The sequence below is a fragment of the Vombatus ursinus genome, unplaced genomic scaffold (genome assembly GCF_900497805.2).
Source record: "Vombatus ursinus unplaced genomic scaffold, bare-nosed wombat genome assembly UNPS02014798.1, whole genome shotgun sequence".
Taxonomy (NCBI): domain Eukaryota; kingdom Metazoa; phylum Chordata; class Mammalia; order Diprotodontia; family Vombatidae; genus Vombatus; species Vombatus ursinus.
Genome location: NW_020954576.1, coordinates 39,871,217 through 39,891,100, shown reverse-complemented (window position 1 = coordinate 39,891,100; position 19,884 = coordinate 39,871,217). Strand labels below are relative to the sequence as shown.

Genomic DNA, 19,884 nt, shown 5'->3' with positions numbered 1-19,884 from the left:
ACTCTGTGTGTTGTTGGGATTTCAACTGACTCTTGAAGGCAGCCAGGGAAGCTAAAAGGTAGAGGTGAGGGGGCAAGGTATTACATGGATGGAGGATAGCCAGTATAAAGGCAGAATCAAGAGATGGAGGATCATATGTGAAGAAGAGCAAATAGGTCACTGAAAATGGATTATAAAGCGCATGGAGGAGAGTAAAGTGTTAAGACTGAAAGGTATGAAGGGGTCAGCTTTAATGCCAAACAGAGGAGTTTCAATTTGGCCCTGAAGGTAAATAGGGAGCCACTGGAGCTCACTGAACAGGACAGTTAAATGGTCAGACCTAGACTACAGAAAAACCACTTTGGGAACTGAGCACAGAATGAACTGGTATAGGGAGAGATTCTAGACAGAGAGACCAGTTAGAAGGAGATTTCAACAGTCAATGCGACAGGTGATGAGGATCTGGACTATGTGAGCAAGAAAGAGACATTTATGAGAGATAGGGTAAAGGTCAAAACACCAGGGTTTGGCAGAGGCTGAGGACGACACTGACGTCGTGAGCCTGGATCATTGGTGCCCTCAACAATAACATGGAAGTTCAGAAGAGGGAAGATTTTGGGGAGAAAAGTAGTAAGTTCTTTTTTGGACATGTTAAAGTTTGAGACGTCTATGGAATATCCAAAGTAAGATGTCCAAAAGGTAAAATGGAACTGTGACTCAGGAGAGGGACCAGGACTAGATACAAATCTAGGGATCATCTGCACAGAAATAACAACTGAATCCACGGAGCTGAAGAGAACACCAAGTGAGACAGTTTAGGGGGAAAAGAAAAGAAGGTTCAGGACAGAGCCTAGGGAGACAGCAGCAATTAGTGGGTGTGACATTAAAAACCAGCAAAGGAGACTGAAAAAAGAGTGTATATCCAGATAGGCCCCAAAGAAGATAACTCCCTAGCTCATTGGCAAATGTCAGGGTCCCCAGGTGTGCAACATTAAATAAATGTCAGAGATTTTTTTCTTGATGCAATTATGCTCAATGTTTTCTTTTGTTTCTCTCTTTCTTTAAAAAAAAAAAATCTGTTATAAGGGATAACTGTCTGGGAGAGAAAAGGTCGAAGGATAGAGGAAGAAATTTGGGTAATGCCAAAACAATGTATTTTTAAAAAGAAAACTATTTTTAAAAAGGAGGTGATTACAATAGTCCAGGTGAGAGGTGATGAGGGCCCCAATCAGGCTGACGACTTTGTGAATGGAAAGAAGGGGACATAAGGGAAAGATGTTGTAAAGGTAAAGACAAGGTCAGAAATATGAAGTGAGTGAGGAGCTGAGGAATACAGTTAGGTATCAAGCGAAGTTCAGAAAAGGAGAGAATTTGGAGTTGATTTTGAGATGCTTACAGGACATTGAGTTCTAGATGTCCAAAAGACAGTAAATAATGTGTGACTATAGCTCAAAAAAGGGACTAAGACTGGATATATAGAAACAGGAAGATAATTTAGGAGTGAGAAGGATGGATCAGCAAACCTCTGCAACTCTTAATTCTCTCAGTCCCTTGTTTCATCATGAACTGTTCCCCTATTCATAAATCTGAAAAATACCTTCTTTGCTTCTCTAACTTGCTTATGAGGTGACTTTCGATATTAAAGTTACGTATCCTTTTGGAGCTTATCTTGGAATATGGTATACAGTGTGAGAGACTGATCTAAATTTAATTTCTACCAGACTGCTTTCTAGTTTTCCCAACAGGTTTTTGTCAAATAGATTGGGGTCTTTGATTTTCCTTGAATTTCCTGAAGAGAAGTACATATATACAGGATGTACTTAGTCCCACAACTCTAAGACTTTGCGAATACCCTTTCTATGTCAGGCGGGAACCTCTAACAGGGATGGTAATGAATGGCACACACACAGAGTACACATCGTGTGTCCTATTCCTCCCTTTTCCCCCCAAGTTTCCCTTACTAGCCTTTTTTTTCCCTTTTCCCCAACCCTTCGGTCTATGCCGCAGGTCTAGACATCAAGAGCTAGCTGAGAACTCACTACCTGAGGAACCCTGTGCTGACAAGTCACTCCTCACCCATCTGGGCCTCAGTTTCCTCCTCTGTAAAATAAGGAGCCAGGGCCTGAGAGTCTCTAGGATCCCTCGCACCCGTGACATTCTAGGGGTCCGTGATGCTCGCGAGCTGCGGGGAAGGGTGTGCAAGCAATAGAACTCTGACGCCCTCGGGGCCAGCAGACGGGGGCGGCCCATACCCACTGCGCGTCCTTCAGCGCCAGCTCCCGGCTCTTCTCGGGCAGGACGTCCCCCAGCTCCCGGATGAAGCGGCTGCACATCTTCAGCACTTCGGCCACCGCCTTCTGCGACGCGCAGCGCACCCGAAAGTCCTCCACGGGGTCGGCGGACGAGGCCGGGGCTGATCCCGTCTCTGTAGCCACAATTTGCTTCTCTTCCTCCTCCTCCTTCTCTTCTTCACCCGCCTGCTGCTCCCGCTGGCGCTCCGGCCTCCCCGCCATTTTTCCCCAAGTTCGAAATCGGCGGTGCACAGATTCCGGAAGCGGAAGGGCGGGACTTTAGAAAACCGGAAGTGCCTGGCGGTCCTATCAGGAAGCTGGAGCCTTCGCGCTTGCGTCATGCTCCGGAGGAGAGGCAGCCATGGGAGCCGTGACGCCCGGGTTTGTGGATTGTCACTGTCACCTCTCCGCGCCCGACTTCGACTCGGTACGCGAGGCCGCGGTGGGGCGGGGGTGAGGAGCCCCCGGGTCCCTTGCTGTCCCAGAATCGTCCAGACCCCTCCCCGCCGCTGGCTGCCCGTGCTCTAGTGCCCTCAGGCTCCCTCGGGCTTGGCGGACCGGGGCCGGGGGAGCGCGGGCCCTGTAGGTTCTCCTGCCCCGCGGGCCTCGGGCAGAAGGGTGGTCTCTTTGGGACTTCAGTCAGTCGACACATTTATTCAGTGCATAGTATATGCCAGATAATGTGCTAATAAGTTAGCGCGGGGATTGGGAAGGGGTGGGGAACAAACTGCACAATCCCTGCTTTCAGTGATAATAATTAACGTTTATATTTATTTACTTACTCTGTACCAGGCAGTGTGCTAAGCGCTTTACAATTATTAGCTCATTTGATCCTCACAACAACCCTGGGAAGTAGGTGCTGTTATCCATCACCACTTTACAGATGGAAAAACGGAGGCAAAGAAAGGTTAAGTGATTTACCGAACGTCACACAGCTAGTAAGTGTCTGAGGACAGATCTGATCTTCCCGACTCCAGTCCTGGCAACCTATATCCACTGTGCCACCTACCTGCCCAAGGAGCTCATAGTCGAATGGGGAGAGAACATACAAACAAGCTATGTACAGAGTAAATTAAAGATTATCAACCGAGGGAAAGCATTAGCATCAAGGGGGAATCAGAAAAGGCTTCCTGGAGAAGGTAATATTTCAGTGGGAACTTGTAGGAAGCCAGGAGGCAGGGATGAAGAGAGAGTGTTTTAGGCATGAGACCCCATGAATATGAGGTGCTGGTGGCACAGCCTCTGAAAGAAGGCTATACCTGCTTGTGAAATCCCTAATGTAACCCACCTGACAAGTTTACGTGCATCCAGCCTTTGCTTGAGGAACCTTCAGTGAGGTGGCGCTTACCACCTGCTCCTTTGAAGCCCATTCCATTTTTGGATAGCTGATTGTGAGGATGGTTCTCCTTATATGCGGTATGGATTTGCTTTTTTACCTCTTCCACCTGCACGTTTTAGTACTCCTAGTCTCTGAAACTGAGCAGAACTATTCATTCATTTGATAGGCATTAGAATGGGGACAAAATAGCGCCTACCTCCCAGGATTGTTATGAGGATAAAATGAAGTAATATTTGTAAAGAACTTTGCAGCTTCAGAAAGCTGTATTAATGCTAACTATTATCTTAGGTGCCAGGAATAAAAAAAAAACAGTTATACCCTGGCAAGAGCTCATATTCTAGTTCTTCAGGTATTCAAGGACAACTCTCAGTGCCCAAGTTTTTTTTTGTTCCAACCCATTCCAATCCCCAATATGTATTATATTTTCCAGAGTATAAGCAATAAAGAAGTATGACACTCACTTGTGAAATGAAGAGTTCAGGCTAATCCGCTTTAAGAAAGACAAAAATAAGGCAGCAATAGCAACCCACTCCATATAAAAGTCTGTTAATGCTCTGCACACTCTACAAGTTATAGGAATTAGAGCCAAAAGGGAAGTTGGAGTCCAAACCTACCTTTTTAAAAATAAGGAAACTGAGGGGCAGCTAGGTGGTGCAGTGGATAGAGTACTGGCCCTGGATTCAGGAGGATCTGAGTTCAAATCCGGCCTCAGACACATAACACTTACTAGCTGTGTGACCCTGGGCAAGTCACTTAAACCCATTGCCTAGCAAAATAAAATAAGGAAACTGAGGCATGGAGTTAGTAAATGACAAGGTAAGTAGTCAGCACAGTGAAAGTGGATACCACCCACCATGCAGGGCTTTGTGCTTGATGCTTTTGAAATAAAGTAGGCCTTGCTTTGGGCATCTCACTATCTGAAAGGCAGCCCTAGGGAATCTGTTTGAGGCTGTTGGGTAAGCCAGATTCCTGGGAAACCAAATAAGGGTGGGGAAAAACATTCCCAATGAGTCCAGGGCCTAAATATAGAGAAAACTGAATCCAGCTAGACCAATAATGCCATTATTGAAGTATTTAGAAAAATTATGCTTCTAGTAAACAGCTTAGTCACACAGTGGATAGGGCTCTGGAATTAAAGTCAAGAAGACCTGAGTTCGAATCCAGCCTCAGATAGAAGCTGTGTGACCCTGCACAAGTCACTTAACCTCTGCCTCAGTTTATCCATCTGAAAAAAGGAGGTAATAAAAACATCTACCTCCCAAGGTTACTATGAGGATCAAAGGAGACAATATTTGTAAAGTGCTTAACATAGTACTTGGCACATAATAAGTGCAATATAAATGTTAGCAAGGAGGAGGAGAGATATGAGATGAACACTTGAATAAGAATCTGTGCTGTAGTAGCTTACAGGAAAACTTCCCTCTGGAGGGATAGTTAAATGGCAGGAAGAACGTAGGGCAACAAAAAGCAAACTCCTCTTGATTTTCTTTACTTGTGAAAGCATTTCCCCCAAACCTTTCCATATTGATCACATATAAACACATACCTTATTTAATGTTAATAACTGGTTTAAACATTGGCCAACTTGAAGAGTCTGAAAGATGTTTATGTTGTTAATAACACTAGTATTGTGCTTGGTTATTTATTAGTCTTTATTCATGATATTCTGATCAGAGGCAGCATGGTCTTTTGGATAGATAGCTGGTCAGGAAGACTTCGGTTTCATTCCTGTCCATACCAGTTATGTGACCCTACACAAGACTCTTAACCTCTTAGTAATCCAGGCAACTCTCTAAGACTATAAGTCTCTGTATTGGTAGAGAGTTTCCTCATCGGAGAGTACCCTATACCAGTGAAATCAGAGGTACAGTCCATAACCCTATTCTACTCATTCTCTTTCCTCTAAACTGCCCATCCCTTCTTACCATGCTGGCCAATGAAAAAAAGAAAAAAGGGCGTGGGGGAAAGATGAACAACCCAACCAGGACCAATATTTTTGTAGGTTCCACTTTGATTAAAAATAACCTTTATTCACCCTATTCAATTTCACTGGGTCCCCTTGTTTAGCCTTTATTCTGAAAACACCACATAGTGTGCTCTGTGAATGAAAATACATTGTTTAATGTATTATTCTGTTCCTCTTCATGTATGTTAACTAACCTTTTTTTTTATGCTTTTTGGTGAAATAATCTTATGTTAACTAAACCTGAACCCAATTTGGAACTCTTAAGTTGTCCTGTTTTCTATCTGACTTTATCTGTTGCCATTCCTTATGGTTCTTCAGCCAGTTTTGAAATAATTGTATGTTCTGACCTACATATTTATCTAAAATTTAATTATATATACATATATTTATGTCTTATAAGATATTTAAGTTTAATTATCCTATTTTTTAGGATCTTGAAGATGTGTTGGAGAAAGCCAAGAAGGTCAGTGTCTATGGCCTATACCAATTCTATGCAGAAACAGCTTAAAATTGGGGAATATCGCTTCTTCTCTGGTTGACCTAGGCATAGGTAGCGTTGCATATTTGTTATAAGTCTCAAATTTAGATTATACTGAGGATATTGGATAAATTTTAAAATTTCCTGGAACATCTTTCTTTGTTTCAAGAAAAATACTAAAATAACAAGTTATTTAATTCTTAGAAGACCTCTTGATCCATTTTAGCTCTAGCTTTCTTTGATATCTCAAGAGAAATGAAAGAGCAGACAGTAGATCCTAATTTTCCTTTTTCTATCATAGCCAACTTTCAAAAAACCACGCTTACAGAGAATGGGGTTAACCAGGAGAGTTAAAATTCATAGACGATGTGGAAGTCTTCTTGAACAAATGAAACTAACTCCCATTTACATACTGCTTTAAGGTTTACAAAGCACCTTCCTTATAGAACCCTGAGAGCCAGGTAGTAGAAATTTCATTATCCTCATTTTAGTGTCAGAGACTTGATCATCACAAAGCTTATAAGTATGTATTGTTTAGTGCTTTAAATGCTTTATATTTTCTTGTTGCAGGCCAATGTGTTAGCCATTGTAGCAGTTGCCGAACACTCAGGAGAGTTTGAAAAGGTCATGCAGCTTTCAGAAAGGTAGCTCCTTTTTTATTTATATATTTTCATATACACATACATACACATATATACACACATATATGCATTTTTCATGCATATACACACACATATACACATATATCTTAGCATTAAAAGTAACTATGCTAAAACCAGTGAAGGTATGATCATTTATAGACTGAAGTATGAAATTTATAATCTGAACATTATCAGTGCATATTGAAAGGGAACAGTGAAGCCAACTTTGATATAGTTTTGAACAAATGGGGGCCTGTGAATATTTTTTTCTGGTTATTCTCCAAAAGGGGATGGTAGTGTACTTTTCCTGCTCTACTACTTGGTAACTGTTTCCTTATTTTTAGGTACATGGGGTTTGTTCTGCCATGCCTAGGTGTTCACCCTGTTCAAGGACTTCTACCAGAAGACCAACGAAGTGTCACTTTAAAGGTACTGTCAGATGGAATGAGTAATAATACTAAATGCACAGATGACTGCTAGTAAAGTAACATCTATTCCCCAGTATTTGCAGTGAAGATATAACAGTTTTTCTCAGGGTCTTGTGTTCTGTATTGTTTAGAAAAATTTTTTCCACATCTGTGATCCCAGCCCATATTGTAAAATAATTACTGGCTCCATTTTGAAGAGGGGTAGCCAGGTGGCATAGAGGATAGATTTCTGGGCCTGGAATCAGGAAGACTTATCTTCCTGAGTTCAAATCTGGCCTTAGACACTCACTCGCTGTGTGACCCTGGGCAAGTCACTTAAGCCTGCTTGCCTCCATTTCCTCATCTGTAAAATGAGCTGGAGAAGAAGTGGCAAATCACTCCAGTATCTTTGCCAAGAAAGCCCCAAATGGGGTCACAAAGAGTAGGACATGACTGAAAACCTGAACAACCACCATTTTGAAGAAGTGGAAATTTTTGAGTAGCCTCTTAATGATTTCATGAACAAGGTCAGAGTTGAGACTATTATTTTTTGTAGTTCTTGTATTACAATATTCCATTGACAAGTATTTATTAAGTACCTGCTATTTTCTAGGCACTGTGCTAGAGGTGAAACAGATAGTTTCTGGCATAGGGTATACAAAGACAAAAATCAAACAGCCCCTGCCCTTGCCTAAGTTTTATCAGAGGAATCAATATTTCAACTCCCTCCGGAATCATTGCTATACAGTGCCTCCCTCAATTATGGACTGATTAAAATTCAAAGCATGAAAGTTGTTTAACTTAGTAGGGTAATTATAATACAAAAATTCAATAACTACAATCCTAGATTCTCAAAGCAAAGATTCATCAAATGTAATGATATGGCTCTATGACTGACAGGTGATTTATATTAATACCTAATAGAGGTTCAGAGCTCTTATCATGCAAGTAACACAAAGTTTAATCTTTACTTGTTCCAAAATATGTTTTGTCTCTCCCTTGATTCCTCAGCTCCTTAAAAACAGAGACTGCATTTTTCTATTTCTTATAAAATTTCCACAGTACCTAGTACCGTATTGGGCATGTGGTAAGTGCTCAATAAATGGTATTTTAGTTGATGGACAAAAGGTAAGTTACAAAGAGTTAAAATATTTGGCTGGGATTACACAAATCTTTAATATGTAATAACAGCTACAGTGGAATATGGAACTTTTGGCTTGATATTTTGCATAATTCCATGTAGCTGAACAACAAATTGAGGCAAGGTTTTAGGTTAAAATTCTGAGGGGCAAAAATTAGCAGCTAAATTCTTGAACCCCTAAAGGTTCTGAGACAAAGTGTTGTTTTTTTTAATAACAGACTACATATAATTAAAGTAATTCAAGATAAATATGATTACTTAATTATTTTTAATTTGTTTTATTTAAAACAGCCTTATCTTTTCTTTTAGGACTTGGATGTAGCTTTGCCACTTATAGAAAATTATAAAGATCACTTGCTGGCAATTGGGGAGGTAAGCCCCCTTTGACTTAGTTAATAAGACTAACCAAGACTGTCCCATCCCACAGAAAACACCTCATCTCTAACCTGAAAACATTTCTTAAATTTCTGTCCTAGTCATCAGATTTGCTTGGGGTATGCCAGTCAACGTTCAACAATTCAACAAATATATGTTGTGTGTTTATTAACTGCAAAGCACTGTGAGAGGCATTAAGTTAACTTAGAAAGGATGTTTACTCTCAGGGAGCTTACAGTCTGTGAGGGAAGTTAACACATGTACACAAATAACTAATAAAAAGAATAAGTTAAGAACCTAAGAGGTATAAGTATGTGCTTTATCAGAATTAATAGTAGGAAAAGTTCATTTCTGGCTGTAGTATTGGAGAAGATTTAAGGAAGGAGGTAGCATTTGAGTTAGGCCTGAAGCAAAGTGGAATAATTAAAAATAAAAAAGTTAAAATGCAAGAGATATTTTGGAGATAGAATTGATGAGCCTTATTGGATATGGAATTCAGCTAGAGAGAAGCATCAAAGATGACTCTGTGATTACAAGCATAGGTGACTGGACAATGGTGGTACCATTAAGAGAAATGGAGAAGTCAGGTCTTCACAGAGTTGGAAGGGACCTTAGCAACTGTATAGACCACCCCATACACTAAAGGAGTCCCCACTGTAACATACCTGACAAGTGATCGTACAGCCTAAGGAAAGAACTAGAAGGAGGGGGATTCCACCTCTTGAGACAAGCCATTCCACTTTTGGATAGTTCTAACTGTTAGTTTTCCTAGTATCAAATCTAAATTTTTCTCTTTGCAACTTCTGCTCATTGCTTCTCATTTTGAAAAGAGCAAAACTAAACAGAAAAGTCTAATCCCTTCTCTACATGCCAGCCCTTCAGAGATTTGGAGACAGCTGTTGTATCATTGCCTGAGTCTTCTCTTCTCCAGGCTAAACGTGCCCAGTTCCTTTGACTAATCTGTGTATGGCATGAACTCAAGGCCCTTCACCATCCTAGTTGCCCTCCTCTGGACACTCTCCAACTTGTCGGTGCCTTTATAAAATTATGGCACCAAGAACTGAACATAGTTCTCCGGGTGAAGTTTGGTTAGGGCAGTGTGAATAGTGTGACTTTTGCCTTCCTGTTCTCAGAAGCCACACTCCTCTTAAAGCAGCCCACAGTTGTTGCAGCAAGCTACAGCACACCACGCAGCTGACTCCTATTAGGAGTTTCATGGAGTATAAAGTGTAAAACCCCAGTAGGATGGTCTGAGCTTGCAGGTCACTAGCATTTCCAGATCTTCAGAAAAATTGGTATCCATCTGTGCCTTCTCATCCCTTTCCTCTTTATGGAGTTGATTTTTTTTGTACCCTAGTGCAAGACTTTACATTTATCCCTATTGGATTTCAAGCCCAGTGCTTGAGCCTGTGAATTTTGGATCTTTTGGAGCCTGCCTTTTGGATCCTTACTCTGTTACCCAGTATATCACCTATCCTTCTCAGCTTTACTTCATCTGCAAATGTGGTGGCCATACCATCTATGACTTATCTAAGTCACTGATAAAAATGTTAACCTAGGAGAAATGCTACACTAGAGATTTCCTGTCATTTTAACACCAAATCATTAACAACTACTCTTGGAGTCCATCCATCCAACCAGTTCTGAATCCATCTGACTGTATTATTGTCTAACTGATATCTCTCCATCTCTTCTTCTACAGTAATGTGAGATATTCTAACAAAAGCCTTGCTAAAATCCAGAGAAGCTAAAACCAAAATGATCTACTAGTGTAGTAGTACTGTCAAAAAAGGGAATGGGGTTAATGTGCCATTACTTGTTCTTGATGAAGTTGCCTCCCTTTGAAACTATTCACCCACCTTCTCATTAATGATCCTTTCAACAGTTTTCCCTTTAGTTGACTAGCCCTTAGTTTGCAGACGCTGTTTTCTTCCCTTTTTTTGGGGAAAAAAAAAAGTACATTTGCCCTTCACCAGTCTTTTGGTACCCCTCCCCTTTCTGGGGATCTTTCAGATATTGACAATGGCTCTGAAATCTCATCTGCCAGCTCTTTCAGGACCCATGGATTTAGTTCCTGTGGGCCAGGTGACTTAAATTCATCAAGGGCAACTAAGTGCTCTCTTACTATCTTATTCTCTTTTGTATTAGTTCCATCTTAGTCATTTAGTTCTTTTATTTCTGATATAAAGGTCATTTTCCTTTATAGGAAAAGAAAAACAAAATAAAATTGAACGGGTCTGCCTTTTCTTTCCTATCAGTCGAGCAAAGGACCTAGCCTTTCTATGATCTTCCTTCTTCACCTGGAGTAAGTAAAAACGCCCTTTTATTGTTCTTAGCTTCCTTCACCAGCCTTAGCTCCTTTCAAGCTTTAACATTCCTAACACTGTTTTTACATAACTCTTATATTTATCATGTGTTATTTGGTCTTGCTTTCATCATCTGTACACTTATTTTTAAAATCAAAGTTGGTTGGTGAGTGCCCCATAAATCTATCCCATTGTCTTCAGCCAAATCCTTTTCCTGCCAATAATGGAACTGTTTTCCACTGTATCTTCAGAATTTTGTTATTGAGTATCTCCCATCCCTCCTGCTATAACTTCCCTTGAAGCATTTTAGTCCATGGGATCCTACCTATCTTTCTTTTGAATCCATTGAGCTCTGTTTTCCCAAAACCTAGGGTACTTACCAGGCTCTGACCAGTTTTTCTCTTCTTTTATAAATTCTAGAGTGGAGTGAGTATTCGTTTTCCTCCAAGGTTCCTATCATTTCCATCCCAGCAACTAGTTCCTCTCTGTTAGTGAGAATCAGATTCAAACTAGAATTCCCTTTTGTTCTTTCCATTGCCCTTTGAAGAATGAAATTATCACTGAGGCAAGTTAAGAAGTTATTAGCTGCCTTATTTTTGGCAGAAAGGGACCCCCATCTGATGTCTGGATGAAGTCCCTCATCACTACTATGTTATACCTCTATTCCCCAACTCCTCATGTCTTTCTTCCTGTAAAGGTAATAAACCCAGTTTGAGGACCTGGTAGGATATCCAAATGGTGATATCCCATGAACAGAGCATAAGAGAGAGATTAGAATGGAGTTAGAGATTATACATGTAGAAGCCACAGTTGAGAGTCTTCTGTATAAAGTGGTAGTTGAAGCCAAGATTTTGGAGTAGATGACACCATTCAAGAGAAATAGTATGGAAAGAATAGTGGGCCAAAGACAGAGCCTTTAGTAGTACCTACAGCTAGGAGGTAGGAGAAAGAACAGAAGTGAAGCAGAACTCCTCGGTAAACTTGAGAGATTGGAGAGCAGACTGGTGTTCTCCCCGCAGACCTTTCAGAAGGTGAAAAAATAATTGAGTGGTACTTGTCTTCATCTTCTATATACTTAACCATTTTTCCTTCCTTTAAAAAGCAGTCATTATTTGATTTAGAATAGTTTTTAGACTTATGCATAAGTAATTCTGAAACTGAATTGAAAGAAACAGAAACTCAAAGTCTCAGATAAAGATTTCTGATCTAATATAAATATTTTCCAGCAGGTAAAGCATCAGTTGGTAGTATTTAAGATAATAGATTCTAACCCTAGAACTCATTTAAGCAAAGTCTAGATTATACCAATATATTTACACACAAGAGATAGTTTTTCTTTTGTTACTTATTTCTTTAGAGTTAAATACCAAAACTGCAACTCTTTCTTTTATCTATTTGCAGGTTGGATTAGATTTCTCCCCCAGATTTGCCAGGACTGACGAGCACAAGGAGGAGCAGAGACAAGTCCTTATTAGACAGATCCAATTAGCTAAAAGACTAAATTTACCATTGTAGGTTAATTTAAGTTTTTAGCATTCAGCATTTATTAAGCCTCTACTACTACCCTGAAGATTCTGAGCTAGGTTCAGGGGAAATACAGCTAAATAAGACATGGTCCCCCTTTAAGAGACTTACAGTCTGGCAGGAGTGCTAAAATGTATATACAAATAACCTTAATAGAAATTAGAATATGACAGACTTACAAGACGACAAACAAAATGTTTTGAGTTCAGATAAGAGACCACTGCCTATTGTAGTGGGGCTTCAGAGAAGGCTTTGTAGAGGAAATGACGTTTTAGCTGGGCCTCCAAGGATTTCAACAGGTAGAGAAGGAAAAATGGACATTTGAGGTTCAGGGAAGAGCATGATTAAAGAAGGCAAGCAGGGGCAGCTAGGTGGCGCAGTGGATAGAGCACCAGCCCTGAAGTCAGGAGGACCTGAGTTCAAATCCAGCCTCAGACCAAATACCTGACACTAGCTAGCTGTGTGACCATGGGCAAGTTACTTAACCCCAGTTGCCATTGAAAAAAAAAAAAAGGCAAGCAGTCAGGAAAGGCTTGGACATGTGCAGAAGAGAGAGGGTTGCCTGGAGTGAAGAGGACAGTAAGGAGAATAGGGTCATAGATTTGAAGCTGGAAGGAACCTTGAAGATCCAACTCTCTCCTTTTATAGAAGAAGAAATTGAGGCCTAAAGATATTAAGTGATTTGTCCAAGGTCACACAAAGATTAAATGACAGAACCAAGATCTGAAACCACGTGGTCTGACCCCAAGCCAGATGCTCTTTCCACTGTGCTAGAGTCATGTAAAATAAGCCTGGAGAAGTAGAGTAGAAATTAGCAATGAGGGCTTTGAATGGCAGGCTAAGGAGCCAGTGATCAAAGTGATTCTCCTTAGAAAGTTTTTACTTTCCCTCTCTCAAGTATGCCGTGTAATTAGAATAAATAATAATAGTCTGCCTTCTCTAGTTTTTTAGCCATAGGAGAAATGTGATTTTATTTTCTAGGAATGTTCACTCACGTTCAGCAGGCAGACCAACTATTAATCTCCTTCGTAAGGAAGGTAAGTGGGTTTGAGGGCAGCATGTATTTCTCTAAGCAAAGGATACCTTCTAACTATTGGTAGTACAAGCATCACAAAACTAAATGGGGTCATTAGTCTGTTGACCACAAAGTACTGCATGGGGGCAGCTAGGTGGTGCAGTGGATAGAGCACCGGCCCTGAAGTCAGGAGGACCTGAGTTCAAATGCTGCCTCAGACCAAACACTTGACTCTTGCTAGCTGTGTGACCCTGGGCAAGTCACTTAACCCCAATTGGCTTAAAAAAAAAAAAAAACACCAGAATACTGCATGGCCTACTTTCCCCAGAATAAGAATCTGTCTTTAAATATATAATACAATAGCTATCATAGCTCAGCAGTGTTTTGTTTTGTTTAGTTCTTAATAGTATTTTATTTTTTTCCAATTACATGTAAAGAAGGTTTTCATCATTCACTTTTATAAGATTTTGAGTTCCAAACTTTTTTCTCCCTCCCCTCTTCTTTCCCCTCCTCTGTCTCCAAGATAGCAAACAATCTGATGTAGATTATACGTGTAGTCATATTAAACATTTGCACGTTAGTCATGTTGTGAAAGAAGAATCAGAACAAAAGGGAAAAACCAAGAGAAAGAAAAAAAAGGTGAAAATAGTATGCTTTGATCTGCATTCGGACTCCATAGTTCTTTGTCTGGATTTGGATAGCTGTTTCCATCGTGAGTCTTTTGAAGTTGTCTTAGATTGTTGCATTGCTGAGAAGAGCAAAGTCTGTTAAAGTTGATCATCGCACAGTGTGGCTGTTCCTGTGTACAATGTTCCCCTGGTTCTCAGCAATGTGTTTTGAAGCCTCCTGGAACCTTGGAAGCAAGAAATGTATGTCTGAGCAGCTAAACATTAATGAGAAGAAGGTTGATTTGGTTCTATTATATCAATAGAATGTAGTTAGCTTAGCTATTAAGTTTGTAGGTCATTTACTTCTCTTGTTCTCCATCTCCCAACTAATGACTTAGAGCGCTTCTCTTAGAATAAGTATATTTATCCATTTGGTTATATGAAGGCAGCTCCGGAAAAGGTTTGGTAATACAGAAGATTAAAACTACTGAATATAAGACACGGGTAGGCCAAACCACTTTGAGCCACTCTGACTCAGTCTACCAGTCTGAGGATGACTGATTTCCTGGGTTGTGGTTGTGTACCACAGCTTTACTTCTCAAGAGCAGGACAAGGACAAAATGCAGGGGGACAGTAAAGCAAAGTATTCTTCTTGTATCCTTTTTGCATTTGAGTGTACCCACCAAATGGTTGTATGTTAGCAATGAACTGTAGTTAAGTCTTAATAAATAAATAAATAAAGCTAATGAAAAGCATAAACTGATCTCAGTTCCAAAATTCTGTGATTCTGTAGCTCAAAGTCTGTGTTATACTTACGCCATCTCAAAGGATTATCTTGAGGAAAGCATTTTGTAAATCTTAAGGTGCCATATAAATAGGAGGTTTTTTCCTGACTACCATTGTTTTCCAAGGCCAGGAGTATTCAAGAATTGACTATATTACCTATTCTGATAATTGATGGAATACCATACATTGTTTCATTCAAGTTTTAAAGATCAAGAAGTAGCATTCTGTTATCATTGTGGTCGTCATTTACTTAAAACCTCTGATCTCTCTTTTTCAGTTTTATTAATGGAGAAACTTCTTTCAAAGCAATCAGAATGAAATGCGTGTCTGTCTTTGCTTTTTGAGAGGTGCTGAGAAGGTGCTGCTCCATGCCTTTGATGGCCGCCCATCTGTAGCCATGGAAGGAGTGAGTGCAGGATACTTTTTTTCAATTCCTCCTTCTTCAGCAAGGAGTGGACAGGTGAATTCTTTCTCTAAACTTCAGCATGGTGATTATAATCTACCAAACAAGCTTTATTTTACTTTCCTGGTATTGTTAGGTGTTGTGCAAAAGTTAAGCTTAAATTATGTGATATTTGCCTACCAGTGTCTGTGGAGACTAATTTTTAACGATACAGAAAGAAATTAAGAAAAAGGAAGGATTTTCTTATTTTTATTATTTGTAGGGGAGAATTCATATTTTAAGGGAGAAAATCCCATGTCTTTTTTTTGTTCTTCAGCAAAGACTTGACAATGAAATGGTTTTTTCCTTCTTGGTCAAAAATCCCATGAGATGGAAATTCCATTCCTAAAAAAAAGTAGTTAATTTAGCATTTTCAAACAGTGTATCACATGATAATATTTTTCATGCTGTGGTAGCATAATTGGATGCTGAGTAGAAAGAAATCATTCTTGGGGACCATGTAATCCCAATTCTGATGTTGCCAATAGAATTGTAGTTTTCTAAACCACAAAGCCTTTGAATATTATGAAATACAGTAAGTGAGAAAGGAATACTGAGAGATGAAATAGTATTTCAGTGGGAATGTGCTATTTGATGACTTACTAGGTGAGCCCCTTTCATGTTGTTGGCCCCATTATTCCTTTGGGAAATACTTTTTGGTGTCTCCTGCAGGAAGCTGTAGTATATCAGAAAGAGCACTAGATTTGGGGTCAAAAAATCTGGGTTTTAACCCACCCCTGAATAGCAGTATGACCTTAGACGTGTTTCTTCATCTGTAAAGTGTAATACCTGCCCTGCTACTTCACAGAGTTGTCATAAGGATGAAAGGGGGTAACTTATGGAAAGAGCTTTGTATACAGTCAAGTGCTACATAGCAATAACATTAAAATGCATAATAAATATGACATTAGGATTCTGATATTTTCAATACAAACAAGGGATCCATATAGCTTATGTTTACCTTACTCTCTCATATTTTAATACTGAATAGCTTTTGTTTTTCCTCTAAGAAGCAGAAACTAATAAAGCAGCTGCCTTTATCTTCTATATGCTTAGAAACAGATTCACCTGCGCTGGGACCAATAAAACAGGTAAATGACTTCCATTTTAAAGCTCTCAGGGATGTTTGCAATTCTTATGTATTTTTAAATTATAGTTTAAATACAATATTGAGGAGATTGGACCAAAACTTAAATAGTTTCTCTTTGTTATGTTAGGCCTTTTTTTTTTTTTTTTGCTTGTAGTTGTTATACTCTGAGAGTTCTAATATGACCTGGGGTTTTTACTAATTCATGTATTAAAGTGGTAACGAACCAGGTTCTAATGGAATTCTGCTTTCTGTAGTATCTCCCATTTTGTTGTAGAAGCATAAAGAGGCATTGTGTAACAGTATAGAGAGAGCTAGGCTCAGAGTCAGGAAAACCTCAGTTCAGGTTCCACATCTGACACTTTACTGGCGCTGTGACCCTGGACAAGTCACCTAACCTCTGTGTCCCAGGGAACTCAGAGTCTAAGTTGAAGAGCAATTGGTGGTCTGCATTGGTAGAGAGCATTTCTCTGCTGGTATTCTGTGGACTGATAAAATCACAGGATTGGGCCCAAAGAAGCAAGGGAGAGTAGGGAAGAGACCACATCTGTTTTGACTGGTCCCTATAGATTCCAACAGCACATTATTTATTCACATATGGGTTTCGTAAAGTTTCTTTTGGTGATGATGCTGTAAGTACTTGAGAGAATGTTGCTTAGTATTCCTGTTTACATCCCTTAGCTCTGTGACTCTGGGCACTTCAGAGTTCCAAGATATGCTATGTGAGGTGGTGGTGGGGTCATGGGGCTATTTGTGTGGGCTATTTGTGCTACCATGTATTTAATGACCCCACTATCTAGAAGCATCTGTACCGCCCAGCTTTTATGTCAATGGCAAATACCTTGAACAAGCATACGGCTCCCCTTTTTACATCGCACTTGATATTAATAATTAGAAGGCCATAAAACAAAGTTAGCCCTATGAAATCTTTTGAGAAATGTTGTATGATTTTGACATATGCATGGGAGATACCTTGTCAGACAGTAGCCTTCAAGGTGGCCCTTTCCTCTGTTGAACCAAATGCTTTTTCAGTCAGTGCGCAAGCGCATTGGAATCTTGTGTCTTCTGCACCTTTTAGTCAGTTATGGAACTGATAATTAAGTTTTCTTAGAACATCGCTTATGAAAACCTCCCTTCTCATACTTGCATTAAGGATGGTCTACATGCCCATGTAATTTATTCTCATAGAGATTTTATAATAATGAAAAAATAGGCTTATGGGTTAGTAATCATTTTCTCTATCATCTCTTGATGATAAAGAAAAGCTGTAGAAGTATTTATAGATAGTTTCCATTTTTCATCTATTCATTGTCCTAAGTTTCATCCTTAAATGCTCCTGAAATGATATGGCTTATTTAGTTTTATTGACAAGTTTTTTGAATTTCTTGTACATTTGTTTTTCTCTCCATTGCTTTTTATTGTTCTGAGGTAGTACTGCTTGTAATCTTCCAACATCTTCCATTAAGTTTTATAAACAAATTTATTTTCTGATTTGGCTTCTCTATTTACCTGCTTGGCTGGGTCAGCTTTTAGAGTCTCTTAGTCTCCCTGTTGAGATGGATTTTTTTAAATTGGTTAAACTTTAGGAAATGGTAATGATCTGTATTGATGTCCTTTTATCCATTTTTTTGACAGCAATTTAAATAGTTCAAGAAGTTGGGCTAGAATTGCCTTATTTGTATACTATGTCTTCTTATTTGGTATTGATTTTAATCTTTACCAAGTCAGTGATCTGATTGTATGCAAATAGCTGATTCATAAATGACTCACAAATCATAAACAAGTTGTTTCCTGTCTCTTAATATCAGTTGAATTTTTGGTGGGTTTTTTTGGGGGGGTGGGGTTGAAAGAATATTCATCATGTCTAATGACTTCCAGCTCTCTTTTTAAAGAAAGAGTTAATGATATATGTTTGAGGCTTCTGGGTGATCTTCAAGCCTTTGACCTTTCTCACTTCTTAGCCTTGAATCATGTTTTCCAACAAGGTTTTTTTGCTATCCTTTCCTGTACCCAGCTTTGCATTGACGCCACTAGGTATACTTTGATTTAATCTGAAGGGGTCTTAGGTTCTTAATAAAATTTCTCTTCACTCTCTGCTACAGCAGTTGTACAAAAACTGTAATTATCTTCATGGTAGCATTTTTCCTTACACTCATCATGAACACTGTAGTATGAGATGATCAGGTGTCCCGTGAGATGATGTTTCTTGTTGCCTTTTAGCATATGTTAAAAACAACTCTGTTAACTCTTTTTTGTTTGTTTGTTTGTTTTTTTAGGCAATTGGGGTTAAGTGACTTGCTCAGGGTCACACAGCTAGTAAGTGTCAAGTGTTTGGTCTGAGGCCGGATTTGAACTCAGGTCCTCCTAACTCCAGGGCCGATGCTCTATCCACTGTGCCACCTAGCTGCCCCTCTGTTAACTCTTAATAGCCACATCTTCATTTGCCCTTTAATGTCCCCATCACTGCAGAACTGAAAAGGGACTACGTGGGACTTGGGGTCATTGCATTTTTCTTTGTTTCATAAATAGCCACAGCTTCGGGATTCATCACTAAGTGGCCGGGCTCCTGGTGTTGGGCCTCTCTGTACCTAGTTAGGCTGTCACTTGGAAAGCAGACACAGTCTCTTGCTGGGACCCTACTTGAAGCCTGACCAGCATGGTAGAACCTGCCTGATCCTGCATTCTACTAGCATCAAAGTAGGACTTTGTAGAGGCTCAATATTGGAGCTGTTCAGTGTATTTCCACTACATTGTTATCTTCATTGTAGTTTTATTTTTAAGTTATCTAATGGGCTATGAGTACTTACTGATCCCTAATGATTTTTTTCAGGCAAAGCATGAACATGTATGCTTTTGCCAGAGCAGTAGCATCTTTGAAAATAAAGGACAATGACTTGATTTTTGGTTTCAGTGGAAAGCAAGACATCTGTTGCTATCTGAAGTTTTTCTTGTTTGTCTTGTTTCCCTCAGGTACCAGAAATCTGGGACTGTTGGGTGTCATAGCTCATCAGGCCTATCCTTGTTGTATTACAGGAGCGGAATGAACCTAGGAACATTTCCATTTCTGCAGAATTCATTGCCCAGGTGAAAGGGATCTCAGTGGAAGAAGTTAGAGAAGTGACAACTCAGAATGCTTTGAAACTGTTTCCCAAACTCCGGCATCTGCTTCAAAAATAACCTGCCAGATTTCCTCCAGGAAAATCATTTCCTAATATGCCACCAGGTGGCAGCATTGAAGGAAAAGACATCTCTGACCAAAGAAAGAACATGGTCTGGATAGGGGCCACCAGCATAGAGTAATGAGAACTTTAAATTGCTCTCAGTTCAGTTTATGGGAAGTAAGCCTGTCTGGCATTTCTGGAGCCAGGGTTTAGTTCCAGCTCTGCCACTGGCTGTGTGTTGTTTAAAAGTCAATCAAATGCTGAGGGAGGAGGGTGGGAATAGATGCTGCTGCTGCTGCTGCTGCTGCTGCTGCTGCTGCTGCTGCTGCTGCTGCTGC

The 19,884-nt window shown here is 39.8% G+C and overlaps 2 protein-coding genes across 5 annotated transcripts in view; one reads left to right on the top strand and one right to left on the bottom strand.

The window, feature by feature from the left end:
• NSL1 (NSL1, MIS12 kinetochore complex component) overlaps window positions 1-2,509 on the bottom strand; it is a 31,827-nt gene extending 29,318 nt beyond the window's left edge. Inside the window, exon 1 of the mRNA XM_027871461.1 lies at window positions 2,232-2,509. Coding sequence (XP_027727262.1) covers window positions 2,232-2,492 — 261 coding nt within the window. The 5' untranslated portion in view covers window positions 2,493-2,509. The remainder of the gene's footprint in view (window positions 1-2,231) is intronic.
• Window positions 2,510-2,612: 103 nt separating this feature from the next.
• Window positions 2,613-19,884, top strand: part of TATDN3 (TatD DNase domain containing 3) — a 46,220-nt gene continuing 28,948 nt past the window's right edge. Inside the window, exons 1-10 of one of the 4 annotated variants that reach the window (XM_027871173.1) lie at window positions 2,613-2,697; window positions 6,006-6,038; window positions 6,624-6,697; window positions 7,039-7,123; window positions 8,552-8,614; window positions 12,325-12,434; window positions 13,429-13,484; window positions 15,204-15,316; window positions 16,312-16,389; window positions 19,419-19,878. In XM_027871173.1, coding sequence (XP_027726974.1) covers window positions 2,632-2,697; window positions 6,006-6,038; window positions 6,624-6,697; window positions 7,039-7,123; window positions 8,552-8,614; window positions 12,325-12,434; window positions 13,429-13,484; window positions 15,204-15,316; window positions 16,312-16,389; window positions 19,419-19,562 — 822 coding nt within the window. In that variant the 5' untranslated portion in view covers window positions 2,613-2,631 and the 3' untranslated portion in view covers window positions 19,563-19,878. Of the gene's footprint in view, window positions 2,698-6,005; window positions 6,039-6,623; window positions 6,698-7,038; window positions 7,124-8,551; window positions 8,615-12,324; window positions 12,435-13,428; window positions 13,485-15,203; window positions 15,317-16,308; window positions 16,390-18,661; window positions 18,703-19,418; window positions 19,879-19,884 lie in introns of those variants that run through there. The other 3 variants (XM_027871172.1, XM_027871175.1, XM_027871174.1) reach the window with 3 other exon arrangements.